This window comes from Pituophis catenifer, unplaced genomic scaffold (assembly GCF_029215685.1).
Source record: "Pituophis catenifer annectens isolate HBS135680 unplaced genomic scaffold, rPitCat1.0.hap2 SCAF_1, whole genome shotgun sequence".
Lineage (NCBI taxonomy): Eukaryota > Metazoa > Chordata > Lepidosauria > Squamata > Colubridae > Pituophis > Pituophis catenifer.
This window is the reverse complement of record NW_027256881.1, coordinates 162,313,424-162,329,654: the sequence shown is the minus strand read 5'-3', so window position 1 is coordinate 162,329,654 and position 16,231 is coordinate 162,313,424. Positions and strand designations below refer to the sequence as shown.

The 16,231-nt window shown below is 39.0% G+C and overlaps 1 protein-coding gene across 1 annotated transcript in view; it reads right to left on the bottom strand.

Moving 5' to 3' along the window:
• The window catches only part of COL4A1 (collagen type IV alpha 1 chain), a 170,237-nt gene that overhangs the window by 87,023 nt on the left and 66,983 nt on the right, over positions 1 to 16,231 (bottom strand). Inside the window, exons 11-15 of the mRNA XM_070933135.1 lie at positions 11,829 to 11,864; positions 9,462 to 9,503; positions 7,421 to 7,510; positions 6,736 to 6,771; positions 1,322 to 1,381 (exon numbers count right to left, since the gene is read on the bottom strand). Of these exons, the coding sequence (XP_070789236.1) occupies positions 1,322 to 1,381; positions 6,736 to 6,771; positions 7,421 to 7,510; positions 9,462 to 9,503; positions 11,829 to 11,864 (264 nt within the window). The remainder of the gene's footprint in view (positions 1 to 1,321; positions 1,382 to 6,735; positions 6,772 to 7,420; positions 7,511 to 9,461; positions 9,504 to 11,828; positions 11,865 to 16,231) is intronic.

The following is a 16,231-nucleotide window of genomic DNA, read 5'->3' as shown; positions in this document are numbered from 1 at the left end:
TACACACAGTCACTCATGCCCTCGTCACTTCCTGCCTGGACTATTGCAATGCTCTCTACATGGGTCTCCCCTTGAGGAGCACCCGGAGGCTCCAACTGGCGCAGAGTGCGGCCGCGTGATGTCCTGTCCCCACAACACACACACAACACACATGCGGGTGGTTATGGGAGTGACATGGCGCTTCCATGTAACACCTCTCCTGCGCGAGCTGCACTGGCTCCCGCTGGTCTTCCGGGTGTGCTTCAAGGTTCTGGTTACCACCTTTAGAGCGCTCCATGGCTTAGGACCTGGTTACTTACGGGACCGCCTGCTACCACAAATAGCCTCCCACCGGCCAGTACGCTCTCATAGAGAGGGGCTCCTCCGGGTGCCGTCGGCCAAACAGTGTCGACTGGCGGCCCCTAAGGGGAGGGCCTTCTCTGTGGGGGCACCTACTATCTGGAACGAGCTCCCCCCAGAGATACGGAGGATCCCGGATCTGCGCACCTTCCGTCGCGTTCTCAAGACCTTTTTATTCCATCAAGCTGGCCTGGCCTAATCTCTCCCCCTTTTTTCTTTTTATAATGTAAATTTTAATCTGTTTTAAATTACTGGGGTGTTTTAAATCTGTCTTGGGCCAAATTGTTTAATTCGGTTTTATTCTGCTTTTAAATTTTTGTATTTATGTGTTTTATTTTGTGGCTGTTCACCGCCCTGAGTCCTTCGGGAGTAGGGTGGTATATAAATCTAATAAACAAACAAACAAACAAACAAATAAACAAACAGATGGGAAGCACTTCTGCATTGCTCTTGTATACTGCATAGCAACTCTGCTGAAGACTTTCCATGGTTTTATGATGAACTGAATCTAAAATGAACTGAATCTAAACTTTCCTATTTATGTAGATCCCATCATTTTTTGTGTGGAAAACAATGTTTTTTCTTTACTACCTTGCAACTTCACAAAACATAAAACTACAACAAATAGCCTACATGAGACTAAATGCTGGTGAAGACCTTTTCAGGCACCCCAGTGAAATTCATGGCTATTTTTGTCCTCTTTAATTTATTCTTCTATGGTTCCTTTCTGAATGAAAAATTCAATGGGATCGTAACAAAACAACTTCAGCCATGAAAACAAAAACACCCGCGCGTGAAACCCCAACCTGGAAATATATGTTCAGCCCTTTAGTCATTACAGAATTAATTTTAAAATAGGAGAAAAGAAGGAAACTGCAAAGCCTTCAAAAGATAATGAGCAATTTCAGTAAGAAATCAATTCCATTTGTGGAACTCCCTAAAGTACCAAAATGGCTAGATAAGCAAAAAAAGATGTACATACCCGTGGACCAGGTTTCCCAGGTTCACCTTTTTCCCCTTTGATGCTCTGGCCTGGCAACCCCTTTTAAAAGATGGCAGATATTTTACATGAGTTAATATAGTTAATTAAAATTTCAGTATAAGTTCCATGGACAAAACCCAAATTTTGCACTACTTTGAACATGATGACTCTTGGATGACAATGGACCTACCTGAGAAGACGACCTGGAAGGTAATAATTATAGACGGGAGTGGTCGGGGACTCCAGTCTCCATCTTTTCCTTTCTACTGTCTGCTTTTTAAGAACACGTGGGTTTTAACTGCATTTTTTGATATATTTTTTCCTTTCTTCTGATTTTTACTTTCAAACATTAATCTACCAGTTGAATGATGATTTAATTTAACCCCCTACTGGATCTTTTTTTATGATCTTTGAGAGGAGGCTTCTTTTTAATGTTCTTTGAGAGGAGCTGTTTATGACTGGCTATAAAGGTTCTAGCTGTAAAAGTTTTACTACTGAAATATTTTAGACTATCAAAATCTAGTCAAAATGCAACCAATATATCAAGGCAAAGTTTATTGGGGAAACTAGGCAGATAGAATATTGTCAATTTATAAGGTCAGCTTGAAAATTTGGATAAAAAGCTTGATAAAGTTACAATGATTTTAGAAGATGGTAATCAGATACAATTAAATCTACCACAAGATTTACAACCAGATGGATTTAGAATATAACTTGCTGCTCACAGCCCTGAAAGATGAGGCTGACTGGGAAAATACAAGTTGTCTAGAGGACTTTGAGAAAAGTATGGATTCTAAAGACTCAAAATTGACAGAACAACCAGTGATGAACTTGACTTTTCTAAGCAGTCTGAGGGAGATTGGGAAATGGTTTTACTATACCCAATTGGAAAATAAATGTTAGGAGATGTTATCTTACAATTAATAGGAGATTTTTTTTTGTACAACAAATGCTGTGGAGATACACACCACAGAGACTTGTAATTTTGGGGAATAAAATCCAATTGTTAGAAAATATCCTGTTTAATATTTTAAAGAAAAGATTTATTATTAAGAATTAATCGAAGATATTTTTAAGAAGGTTTTAAAGAAGAAACTGGGCAGTCACTTGTCTGAAATGGTATAGGGTCTCCTGCTTGAGCAGGGGGTTGGACTAGAAGACCTCCAAGGTCCCTTCCAGCTCTATTCTGATTGATTGATACTTGATCTTGGATGGACCAAAGACAATTATTGTAGTGACTTATGGTAGAAGCCATTGTGGACTTTCTGTGAGTGAAATGCAATAAATGGATTGTTCATAGAGGGTTTGGAAGTTTCATTTAGCTATTGGTTTTTTCTGTTAAATATATTTTCATATATTAAATAGATGTCAGGGTAAGTGGGTAGGGTAAGTAGTGTTGTAGAAATTTACAAATTATGTGCCTGCTTCACAAGGGGGGAGGAGTTATTGTCTTTGAAATATATTTATCAGTATTCTACTAGGAGGAACAATTTATGTATATATCTTCTTTTATTTATGCACTTTTTTGTTGTAGTCCTGTTTAGGTTTGTTTTGTTTTTTTTTATTTTTTTTATTTTTTGAGTTTGCATTTTAATATTTTGAATAAAATAAAAAATTGTTTGAAAAAGGAAATGCAACTTTTTTCTTTTACTAGATTGTATGGATTCTTTTTAATCCCAAAGGAATGGTTGTAGAAGTAGAGGAGGTGGATTGTTGGAGAAGAGTTCCTAGTCAGGTTTCTTTTGTACATATTTGCTCAGTATACATTGTACTGGTTTTCTACTTTGTTGCCTGAGAGACTACACACAGTAAATCCTTGACTGTACCAGTATCTTGAACGGGATTTCTCGTCGTGGTGAAAATATGTGCTTGGCTGAAAAGTTGCAAGAGGGAGGGGGAGTCCAGATATACTTTCTTCAGAAAATCTGTGAGAAAGCCAGCAGGAATGGTGGGGCAAGGATCAGATCATCCAAGAGACAGATATGAATGTTTGGTGATTGCTACTTGTACTGCAATTTCCCATCAGTAACACTTGGGTAAACCTAGGTAAACCAGCCATGCTAATCTGATCTCTCACCTCATGGTGTTGTTAGTCAATGTCAGATCAGTTCAAATTAGCACTCCTTCTTTGATATGATCATAGATGAAAAGGTCAATCTAGTTTGCACCTTTGAAACCTGCATTGGAGAGCTGCAAATGATGATCCAGCTGTGCCTCCTCCAATAGTTGACAAAGCACCAGTGTATGGATCCCTGGTGCAGGGATTATGTAATCAGAATTCTAATTGTCTCACCAGGAAATCAATCATTGGCTGGTTTGTTATGAATAGTATTTAGTGCTGGGTTGCAGAACCAGAGTAGCAATCTTGTTGATATTCTCACCATTGATCAATTTCTTTCTTGCTTGAGATGGCAAAAGTTCTCTAGTATGATCTTGGGGTATCCTAAGGCTATCATGAAACAATCACTCCCTCAGTCTCGCTCAAGATTTTATAGCTACTATGGGATAGGCTGGTGTCAGCCACGCAAGGTAGTTTAGACAAGAAACCAAAATCATGAGAACTAAATGCTACTTTACCCTTATTGTAAGTTTACACTAACACAATCTTGCAAAATGAAAATATTTCCCATCTCCCCTGCCTGTACTTCCCAGAGAACTAGGGAGGGTCCCTTCTATAATGGTATGTGGGAATTATATTGAGGTATGCATAGAAGAGATACTCCTTAGGGAACAATCAGACAGTCAAAGAAGGTGTGCCCAGTATCTTAATGGTCAGGGAAAGAAATTTAGGAAGGACCCACCCCAGGGGTGAAATGCACCTGGTTCGGACCGGCTTGGGCGAGTAGGTAGCGATGGCGGCGGGCAGTTCGGAGAACTGGTAGCAAAAATCCCTCCCCCCCCCAGCCTCCAGCTTGCTTACCTTAGCTGCTGGTCGCAATGCCTGCTTTGCTTCGCTTGCTGTAATCCCTGCAATCCATTGCATCAGCAAGCAACTGAATCTCCCTGCTTGCAATCAAGCTCATCGGTGAGCAGTTCTATCTGCCTGCCTGCCTGCCTGCTTGCCTTGCCCAGTAAGTTTTTTTCCCCTTTGGAAGCTTTAAAAAAAATAGTTAATTGGGGTTTTTTTTAGTTGTTCTTTTTTTAGACCTAGCCATTTAAAGTCTAGGAAGTTTTAAATTTAGCTGCTTTTATATAAAAATAAAAATAAAATAATATTTGTGCAGGTTTCTGAGATTTTGTGTAGGGGTTCACTCTAACTACACAAACATACAAAATCTCACAAAGCTGTATGTGGAATTTTGTGTGTGTAAAGTGTGAAAGTTGGTTTTTTGGACTTTTTGTGGCTGTGTGAGGTTCCTGCTTGTTTCAGGGGCCATTTTGGGTCTAGCACAGCTGCTTTTACGTTGTGGGTGAGCCAGTTGTGTTGTGTTGTGTTTTGTAGGTTAAAAAAGGGCAAAGAAGTGACATTGACCTGGCCACGCCCACCTGACCACCAAGCCACGCCCATTAATTAAGCAGAACCGGTAGTGAAAATTTTTAGATTTCACACCCTGATTTGTCAGTCTCTTAAAAGTAAGGGCAGGAGATCTGTACTTTCAGATTTGCAAGATTTGGTTAATGTAGGCTTATAATAAAGTAGAATTAGCTCATCTGCTTTTGTTTTCTGTCTGGTTTACCTAGGAGGGCTGACACTTCTGAGACATTTTTTCTATTCTCATTTCTCCTGAGGACTCAGACTTCATTTATCAGGCCATTGTCTCTACTGTAACTCTCTCTTCTGTTTTGCAAGGTTATTCTCACAGTCCATTACAGATGGCTTGGAAGTAATCAAGTAAATCAGTGTGAGATTTCTACTGGTGTAGCTAACGTTCTCTACGAAGCTGGAGGACCAATTAAGATGTTCAGAATTCAGAGATTCTGGTGATTCTGATGATGCTTTAGTCTTATTATTGATCACCCAGTTGCTGATACTGTTGTTTCTGGGAAATCTCTCCAGTTATTGGGACCCTGGAATGACCCTTGATTTACTTTACTAAGGAACCCTTGGTAAGGAAACAACTGGTAGGCAACTAGAGAACAGATGGTATGCAATCATGGCTACTGTGTGTTTGATGACTTCACTCTTTTTACATCTTCAGTGAATCAGGCAGCAAGACTTTTTTGGTGATGGTTAATGCTTCTTTTGGGGTTTTTTGTTTTCTTTTTATAACCCCTCAAAATTAACTAAAGGGCATTTTCATTAATTGATTATTGACAATAATAAAGTTGCTGTTATTAACTTTAAAATTAAAATTAAAATTTAGTTATTGATTGAAATATAGAATTTTAGAATTCAACCCGATTTGGGCTCAACTTGAAAACTATTTTGTGATCTACTGATATCCTTCTTTGTTCTGGGATTACTTTTGATATTTCCCCTTAATGATGATGGACAGACAACCAGAGCCTGATAGAAAGACTAGATAAAACCAGCTATGTTTAGATAAAGCTGTTTTTATTACTCTTGTAGAATTTAAAATTAAAGTTTGATTTGGATTTGGATTATTTGCTCCTGAAGCATCATTCCCTCTAAAGCTCCATGACCACTAGAGCCTTTGAAAGATTTATTTCAAGTTCCTAAGATGGAAACCTTGTTTTATGATGAGAAGTTGAAAGAAGTTCATGAAATTGGCATTGGTTAATTACACAAACTTTAGAATAATAAGCTTGATAGCCCTGTTTTGTAAATAAACTGAAGCTCCCAATAAAGAATGTAAAAGTCATTTCTTTTGATCTTAAAATTAGACTAATAAAACTGAAAATTCTGTTTAATGGATATAGGATGCTTCAGAAAATGTTTAATAAGGTTTGCATGCTATTATTCAGAATTTGCAATGTTATTTCATATAGTTTTAACTTGTCCTACTATTGCCATATTTGAGGCTGGAATTAAAACAGTTGTTAACATGACCTTAGCTTGATCACTGTTAGTTAAGAACACAAATATTTTGCTTGGCTAATGTTCCCAACACATGGAATCTATCAAGACATCAGAACTGTGGCATTTTCCTGCATAGGGACAGGGTAAAAACATTTTTATACAATATCAGAAGGGTGAATCTATACTTGCCTTGCAGCAATGGATTGCTGATATATATGGTGAGTCAACATTGAAATTGAATTATTTTTGCTAGTTTGTTTTTTGCTTTGTTATATTTTGATGGAGAGGCAAATAAGAGGATTTTTAAGCCATCTGGTTTTAGAGTTTTTTGTTCCTGAGATAAATTTCCAACCCTTGTTTTTCCTTTCCTTTTTCCCACAGATTTTTTTTCTTTTTGCATTTTAGGGGACCTGAAATATTGTTTCATTTTTTTTGTTTTTGTGTTATTTAGTTTGATGTGAGAAACAGAAGATCACAAAAGATTTACACTTACTGAAATGCCATCTTCACCTTTTTCACCAGGATCACCCTATTAGAATTTAAAAAACAAACAGCCAATTACTATAGTAGAGCACCATTGATGTCTACAAAATGCATTTTCCAACTCTAGATAAGCATACATTTATGCCACACGCCCCCCCCCCCCGAAATCTCAACCATGCAACATATCTGGTTATTATAAACTGTTAAATGTAACATAGATTTGCTAAGCATTAAACTCTGAGTGACCAGGTTCTGAAATCCTTAGGACAACATGCTGAGCAACTTCAGAGCAGAATTAAATCTCAAGTCACTTTTGAAGCTGAATAAAAAACCCTTTTTTTACTTTGCAATATAGTAACAGATTTAGACATTTAATTGATATAACTTTTGTTGGTTTTAATCTGTACTATGGATTTTCTAACCTACAGTCCACAGCATTTCTTATAACTGGAATGGCTAAATTGGTCTTTTATTTTGCTTTCCTTATTTTACAAAGCCCATCTGTCTTAAGAGATGATGGCAGTGAACAAGTTGAAAATAAGCAAGTCTTCCAGATATAGTTTACAAATGAACATAGATAGAAAATGGATGGTGCTCACATTGTTTATTTAAACTTTTATTTTGTCATTAATCCTCATCATAAGTGGCAGCTTCTAAAACAATGTAATGAAGAGAAATAAGAAGTGCATATTTACTTTGTCTCCCTGTATGATGGTGGTCCCTTTCGCTCCACCGTGGCTATCTATTCCAGGGCGACCAGGGGGACCCACGATCCCACGCTCACCCTGCAAACATCCCCAATAAACAGATTGGCAAATGAATCAGCAAAAGACATTTTAGTTTACTTACTGTAGTTTAAAAAACTTGGGGAAGTACATCATTTTAAAAATTCTCTTCACTTCAAATGTTGCATTGCTTTGCTTTTAAGTTAATCTTCTTCAGGCAAATTAGATATACTCATTAAAGATTAAATTATCTCTGTCCAGTCCCATCATTTCAGGAGATAACACGGTACACAATAAAAGACAATGCAATCTCCATAAATAATGAATCTGTAGTGATTTTCTAAAGGTTTTCTGAAATATACTGTATTTTATGCAATAATTGATTCACATAGAGTTTGTATATCAGCTGCCTCAGATCCCACAGATGTAGATAGACGTTTCAATATTAAAAACTATATAATGGAGCAATACTTTTCTCCAAAAGCAATACAACTAAGTAGTCAAAATGTAATTTCACGAGTATTCTGAATTCCCCAACACATTGGCTTACTAACGTTAATGGATACAGAGAAAAAAAAATCATATTGACACAAGGTGTAATGGAACTTTTGTATTTTAAACATCACAGAATCTTCAAAATTGTTGAATCTCCAAAAAAAAGTTCAAACTTCTTTTAGTTTCCCAACTTTTGCACATACCCCCAGGACACCACATTTAAATCATGTCTACTTCAGTGACACATTAATTATGTGCTGCATGAAGAAATAATTCCTTTGGCTTCTTGGCCTTTTGGCTAAGATGGTGTGTATGTGTGTGCATGTGCATGTGCATGCATGTAGTAGATGTTTTAAATCATACTTAGATCAGAGGTGGGTTTCAGCAGATTCTGACCAGTTCTGGAGAACCGGTAGTAAAAATTCTGACTGACCCCGCCCCCATCTATTCTCTGCCTCCCAATTCCCAACTGATCGGGAGGAAATGGGGATTTTGCAGTAACCTTCCCCTGGAGTGGGGAAGGAATGGAGATTTTATAGTATCCTTCCCCTGCCATGCCCACCAAGCCACACCCACCAAGCCATGCCACACTCACAGAACCGGTAGGACAAAAATTTGAAACCCACCACTGACTTAGATGGTTGCTGGCCGTAGCATTTTGAAGAGTATTTTTCCCTGCCGACTTTCTCCATGCTCCATGTTAGCATGCATGTCATCAAATCTCCCCTTAGCTGCTTTGATCTGGAACATTTTGCTTGAGCTCCTTGATTATTTTAAATGCTCTCTTCTATTATTTTTTTTTATATATGTATGCATGTGAATTTAGGGGCTTAGCCTCAATATTCATCATTTTATGCTTATTTAAACTGAACTACATTTGTCATTTGGCTGACAAGTTACTCCATTTGAACATCTTTTTGGAGCTGTTCAGAATACTTTTGGTTTTTAACGCCTTAACCCCTATGTTGATATAGCTTATGAATCCATTGAATACTTTAAGAACTTTTTCTCAGAGAAAGAATCCTGCCAGAATTTACCCTTGTTACAAGCAATACTGTAATTAAAATTGAAGATTAGGTTTAAAGCCAATGTTTTAAGAACAGTCAGAGCAGCAACTGGCCCTAAAACCCACTTATACATCCAATAGCATAAGCTTGATTCCCCCAGTTTACTAGCTTTTATAGTGCAGCCTAATTCTAGTTGTAGTAACTCTGTGATCACTCTCTTACTGACCATTCAGAGAGAACCAAATCTCCACAGCCATGAAGCCAATACACAGCCAAATGCTGCTATCCCTGTTCTTGGTATGTATATTTCATTAAAAAAAAACATACTTTCATGTGGCTGGCTAACATTCAATAATAGTGGATTCCATGACATGTTTCTTCTGAATTTGTGTAAGTTTCTTTCAGTAAGTGAGGCTGGGATTAAACAAGAGGTAAAATAGAGGAGCCTTCAGCCTGCAGAGAAGCCAGCACATTGTCTGTGCTTATGACTTTCAAAAGAGCAATCTTACCTTTTCCCCTGGTGGACCTCGGAAACCCAAGCCCATTTGACCCTGGTGATACAAACAAGAGGCAGTTGATAAAATAAAAGTCACCTTTGAAGTAACTATTGTTTGCAAATATACTTTGGGGGCGTTTTTTAATGAATAAAACAGTTCTGCAGGGTTAACCCAGAGTCCTTTTTCTGCTGACGTCAAAGCCAGCAAATGCCTCTGGGAAACCCAAGATGGCAAGAGTTCTCTCCTCTTTTTCGTGATTTGTCTGATCCTGGAGATAAGATATAGCTTCCAGGATCAGTAAGTTTAATATCTTCCTTTCTTTATGAATGTGCCTCATCCTGTCCTAAAGCTGCCATCACTGTCATCCTTAAACTCCACTGCAAGCAAACCCTGAATCTTTCGTGCTCCGCTTTCTTCATTAGATAGACCAAGACTCTTATTTCCTTTTCAAGGGCAAGATCAGGTTCATTTTTTTTTAAAGACTCTGTAATCCCTTGCATCACGGTGGAGTCAAGGCAATTGAATGCAGCTGAGCATTTAAATGGCTGGATGCCTTTCCTGATGCCTATGTGGAGCTCACAGCAGATATTTTCTCTTTGCGTCCAGAGCAGGGGTGTCAAATTTGATTTCATTGAGGGCCACATCAGGGTTGTGTTTGATCTCGGGAGGGCTGGGGGAATGTGGCTGGGGTAGGCATGGCCAGGGTGGACATGGCCAGCTCAATGTCACTCGTGTCAGGGGGCACCTGTGGTGGCCAAGTGCTAAGGCAGGACTTCCCTCAGACCTTCCCTCACTCTCATTATAATCTCCTTCCTTTATTCCTTCGTTCCTTCCTTCCCTGTTCCTTCTCCTTTCTTCTTCCTTCCCCTCTTTCCTTATTTTTCCTTCCTTGCTCTCTCCCCATCCTTCCTTCCTTTTCTTTTTCTTTCCTTTTTCCCTTTCTCCTTTCCTGTCCCCTCTTGCATGCTCATATGCAAAACATTTCTCCTTTTGTTTTGTGTTTAGTTTGTTTTGCTAGCGCCGTTTTCATGGGCAGAGGCACCATGGGCCCATCCTTTGCCATTTCCAGGGCAGCCCTGCAGGCCAGATCTAAGCATCCTGTGGGCCAGATCTGGCTTGCAGGCCTTTAATTTGACACCCCTGGTCCAGAGAGAGAAATATCTTCTGCTGCCCAGGATCACCCTCACGGTCTCCTGACTGTGAGGTGAGAGTTCCACCTCTAGGTCACCACACTGCTCAAGCTCTGGTTCAAATCACTCTTATAAAAATAATATGGCATTATAGCAACAAATACTTTGTTTTAGAAATATTTCATTTTTGTATTTTTAATTTTCATTATTGAAATTAACTTCTGTAGAAGAGACAATATCAGATATTTATCCCTACTTTAAAAAGTATATTGTAATTGTTAAATTTGCAGTATTACCAGGAACTGGTGCACCTCCACTAATTTGGAGGCTCTGAATACTTCTCTTTAGGCAGCTTATGGCATGTGAACTCCCATAAAACCATACGGTGCTTCAAAGGGATGCTTTGCTTTGATCACAACCCCATTTCAAAGCTGCTTTGCCAAACAAAGTGGATTCTGCTTCTCAAGAGCAAAGTGGATGACTACGTCTGCTACTTCTCATTGTGTTAGCTGCCTCCTTTACCATATCTCAAAATTAGTGAGTTACTGACCATTTTAAAAGAGGCACTCATAGCAAGACAAGTAATTTTTAAGCAAAGGAGCCAATTTTCCTCGAAGTACTCAGTCTTGGATTATACAGGTCTTTTCAGTTTCTTTTTCTGGCTGTTTTTTAGCATTTATGTATCACAGATTATGTGTAGTGTGCAGAGAAGAGTGTAGAAAAGAGGAACAAAGATGATTAGGGGACTGGAGGCTAAAACATATAAAGAACCGTTTCTGGAATTGGATATGTCTAGTCTTATGAAAAGAAGGACTAGGGGTGATATGATAGCAGTATTCCAATATCTCAGGGGTTGCCACAAAGAAGAAAGAGTCAAACTATTCTCCAAAACTCCTCAAGGCAGGACAAGAAGCAATGGAGAAGCAACCTAGAACTTTCCTGACAGTTAGAACAATTCATCAGTGAAACAAGTTGCCTCTAGAAATTGTGGGTGCTCAAACACTGGAAGTTTAAGAAGAGATTGGACAACCATTTGTCTGAAATGGTATAGGGTTTCTTGCCTGAGCAGGGGGTTGGACTAGAAGACCTCCAAGGTCCCTTCCAACTTTGTTATTCTGTAGTGTTATTCAGTTAATTTAGATTGTTTTGTCCATCAATCTCTATAAAATATTTAAATAAATATTTGTACTTTGATTATTTTTTTCAGATAATTTATACTGAATAAAAGTGCCAAAGAAGCCAGCCTTACCTTCTCACCTGGAGGTCCAGGTGGCCCTGGAAAACCCTGTAAAATTAAATATTTTATTAATTCTTTGAGTTATATTTATTTCATTAATGAATGAACTCTTTACAAGTAGGATTTTCATTTCATGCTGCTTCTTTCATCTGGTCTGAGCAAAATGCTATCTCATGACAGCCAGCAATTCTATTCAGGCAAAGAATAATAATTTCAAACATTTTCATAAAAAGCATGGAAGTGTTTAAAATTTATTTTGTTTTAAAACCTATTTGTACCATTAGTGTTATATATTTCTTCTCTTCTTCAACCTTTATCAAAACAGAAATTGATAGTCACTCTTTTTTTTTTTATACCTAGTGGTATGGAGATCACAATCAATTACATATTATTAGTAAAGGATAGAACATTAATTTCTCTAAAAGTCTTGGATGCATTCCAGTTCTTGAGATCCAAGGATGTTGATAACTCTTCAAGTTCAACTGACTACCTTAATATTCCAAACTGCGTTCTTACACTCATTTCTGCAATAACAATTGGTGAGACATGGAAAAAAAAAATTATTGCAAAAGCTAGCCAGGAGTGGAGAAACATTACAGGCTGGTTGCTAACATCTTCTTTGCTTGAGAAGATACTTGAGTGAAGCGTTTTTAGATGATGACTTTTCTGAATTCATTTCAATGCTGTTTAAAGCCAGATTGAGGGTAGAAACTGCCATGATTGTCCTTTCTTTCTTTGATAAGAGTGAGATGGCAGGGTAGAACCTAAATAGTCATCTTGGATTTCTCAATGGCTTTAGTATTCTACACCATCATATCTTTAAAGAGTTGTTAGCACCAGAGATACTGCTTTACAGTTGTTCTGTTTCTGTGTGGATGGCTATTTCATGGAGTAGAATTGCATTATAATTGCACCATTAAATCTTTTAGCGCTCTTCTTTCTTCTCCATAAAAGATTTCACATTGGTTTTTATCTGTTCTTCTATAAGTGAACACAGGAAGTTGATACTGTTCTTTCTGTAAAATAAGTTCTGTGAGCATTTTCCCAAACTGGAAACAAAAATGAGTCTCATATGTGTTTTGTTTGTTTTGTTCTTGAGAACACATATTTGGTTAGTGGATTCTAAGCAAATTCTGATCAAAGCTATGAAGTTCCAGGAAACATAGGATTGCAGTTTATATATTTTTCTCCTCTGTGATTTATTTTTAATGTTTACTTCCCAAGAGAAAGACAAAAATGTCTAGCAATAGAAGTCATGGTAAAATACAAACTGCTTTGCCATTTTTTCCATATAGTCTTGATTTATTTTAGGAACTAGTTATTTGTTTTGTATATTTCTTTCATAAACTTGGCAAGAATGAACCTAGTGCCAATCTGCAAGGTGATTTTAATTAAATGGTTCTCAGTATGGTCCATATCCCCCCTCCAATGCCATATTTTTAGGGAGCCAGAGTCTTTATATCATGTACCAGTCATTTATACTGTATCATATAGCCAGCAAAAGTCATCGAGAGTCAGGAGACATATAGATTTACTATATTTTTATTATGGTTGGTTCCACAGTTGTTTAGACTAGATTTGGTATTTTTATCCATCTATCAAGACTTTCCCAAACACCTGGGATAGGCAGATGTTGTTCTTTGATGGCGTTAAAAGTATCATCACAGGATGTAGACTGTTTCAAGTAAAACTGTCTTTTGCAATTGACTGATCATGATTTTGTCAATGATATTTATTGAGGGGTCCTTTTCTTGCAGACATTTCATTACCGTTAACTAGGTAACATCATCAGTGCTGGTAAGGAGTGGTGTTTGCTGTCAGTTTATATTCTGGTGTCTTGCCTGTAAATGTGGGTGGGAGCAGTCTTGGTTGTGTCTTTTAATGGCTGCTTTGTCAGAGTGCCAGCTTCTATAAATTCCCTGGCATTTTTGGACTTGGCCTGATCTAGGATTGTCACATTTTCCCAATTGAAACTATGGTTAAATTTGTCTATATGTTGTGAAATTAAAGAACTTTCGTCATGTTTCAGGCCTGGGTACAGCACGGAAACGGCATTGGTCGCGTTGGTGGATGATCTCTGGAGGGCTTGGGATAGGAGTTCCTCCTCTATCCTGGTCCTATTAGATCTCTCAGCGGCTTTTGATACCATTGACCATGGTATCATGTTGCGCCGATTGGAGGGGTTGGGGGTGGGGGGCACCGTTTTGCGATGGTTCTCCTCCTACCTCTCTGACCAGTCACAATCTGTGTTGACAGGGGGGCAGCGGTCGACCCCAAGGCGCCTTGTTTGTGGGGTGCTGCAAGGGTCGGTCCTCTCGCCCCTTCTGTTCAACATTTATGTAAAGCCATTGGGTGAGATCATCCGTGGCTTCGGGGTGGAGTTCCATCAGTATGCTGATGACACCCATCTCCACCCCAGGCCACCCCAACGATGCACTTGAAGTGATGTCCCGGTGCCTGGAGGCCATGGGGACCTGGATGGGTAGAAACAGGCTCTGACTCAACCCTTCCAAGACCAAGTGGCTGTGGCTTCCGGCGTCCTGATATAGCCAGCTGGTGCCATCGCTGGTTATTGGGGGCGAATCACTGGCCCCCACAGAGAGGGCTCGCAACTTGGGCATCCTCCTGGATGCACGGCTGTCTTTAGAAGAGCATATGATGGCCGTGGCCAGGGGGGCTTTTTATCAGGTTCGCCTGATACGCCAGTTGCGTCCCTTTCTAGATCGGGACTCCCTACACACGGTCACTCAGGCACTCGTCACCTCCCGCTTGGACTACTGCAATGCTCTCTACATGGGGCTCCCCCTGGGGTGCACCCGGAGGCTCCAGCTGGTCCAGAATGCGGCCGCACGGGGGATTATGGAAGCAACGGGGCGCTCCCATGTGACACCTCTCCTGCGCGAGCTGCACTGGCTCCCGGTGGTCTTCCGGGTGCACTTCAAGGTGTTGGTGACCACCTTTAAAGCGCTCCATGGCTTAGGGCCAGGGTATTTACGAGACCACCTTCTGCCACCAATAGCCTCCCACCGGTCAGTACACTCGCACAGAGAGGGCCTCCTCAGGGTGCCGTCCGCAAGATAATGTCGGCTGGTGACCCCCAGGGGGAGACCCTTCTCTGTGGCAGCGCCCGCCCTCTGGAACAACCTCCCCCCAGAAATACATACAATACCAGACCTCCGGACTTTTCGTCGGGCCCTGAAAACTTATTTATTTCACCTAGCCAGGCTGGCTTGATCCCACTGTTTTGGTTAAATTTAATTGATTTTAATTGGGTTGTTTTAAATTGCAGCCAAAAATATTTAATTATTTTTAAACGGTTTTTAAATTTTGTATGTTCTGTTTTATTCTGGCTGTTCACCGCCCTGAATCCTGCTGGAGAAGGGTGGTATACAAATTAAAACAAACAAACAAACAAACAAACAAACAAACAAACAAATAAATAAATGTCTTCTGACTGCCAGTTGTTGTTCATGAAAGTGTTCTCTCAGTCTTCTGTCTGTTTGTCCTACATAGTGGTTGTTGTAGTTCTTACACTGTATGTGTTGCAATATTTTCAGGATCAGACTCAATAAAGATAATAGAAGTTATAGGTTTAAATATAATTCTCTTTAATCATAATAGGCATTCTATATTCGCTGAATATTCAAGATAGAAGCAAGGAAAATGGGGAGGATGGCTCCTTTTATATACAAGGGGCGGAGCCAGGAATGGGAGTGGTAAAATATGAATACATTAAAGCTCAAGTAATAAGTTAACCCCTGATGTTCCATATATACATTATTTACACATTAGAGAATAAGGCATTTACATCTGACAAATCCCCCTCTAAATGCCGGTTCGTTATACAACACCAGTTACATTCAGATTCAGGACAATATAATACATATAATTTAGAAGTTAAATATTTGTGTTGTTTAGAAGGTAAGGGTTTTGTTAATATGTCAGCTAATTGTTCAGAAGTATCACAATGTATTGCTTTGATGAATCCGTCTTGAGATAGTTGTCTCACGTGCTTAAATTTTATATCAATATGCCTGGACCTTTGTCCAATTGCATCGGATCTAGAAATTTCAATGGCCGCTTTATTATCTTCATGCATAATAAATGGTAAAGTAGGTTTCTTCCAAACATCTGTGATCAAATCATTGAACCATACAAGGTTATTTGCAGCTTTAGACAAGCAAACATATTCTGCTTCTGTGGTAGAGGTGGCTACCAGTTCTTGTTTACCAGTATACCAGTAAACTGGACAATCGTTCAATAGAAAAACATAACCAGAGGTACTCTTTCTGCATGATGTATCACCAGCCCAATCTGCATCAGCATAACAAGTAATTTTTGGTTCTTTGTCATTATTGGGTTCCAATATTAAACAAAAATCTAATGTACTTTTCAGATATCTTAAAATTCTTTTG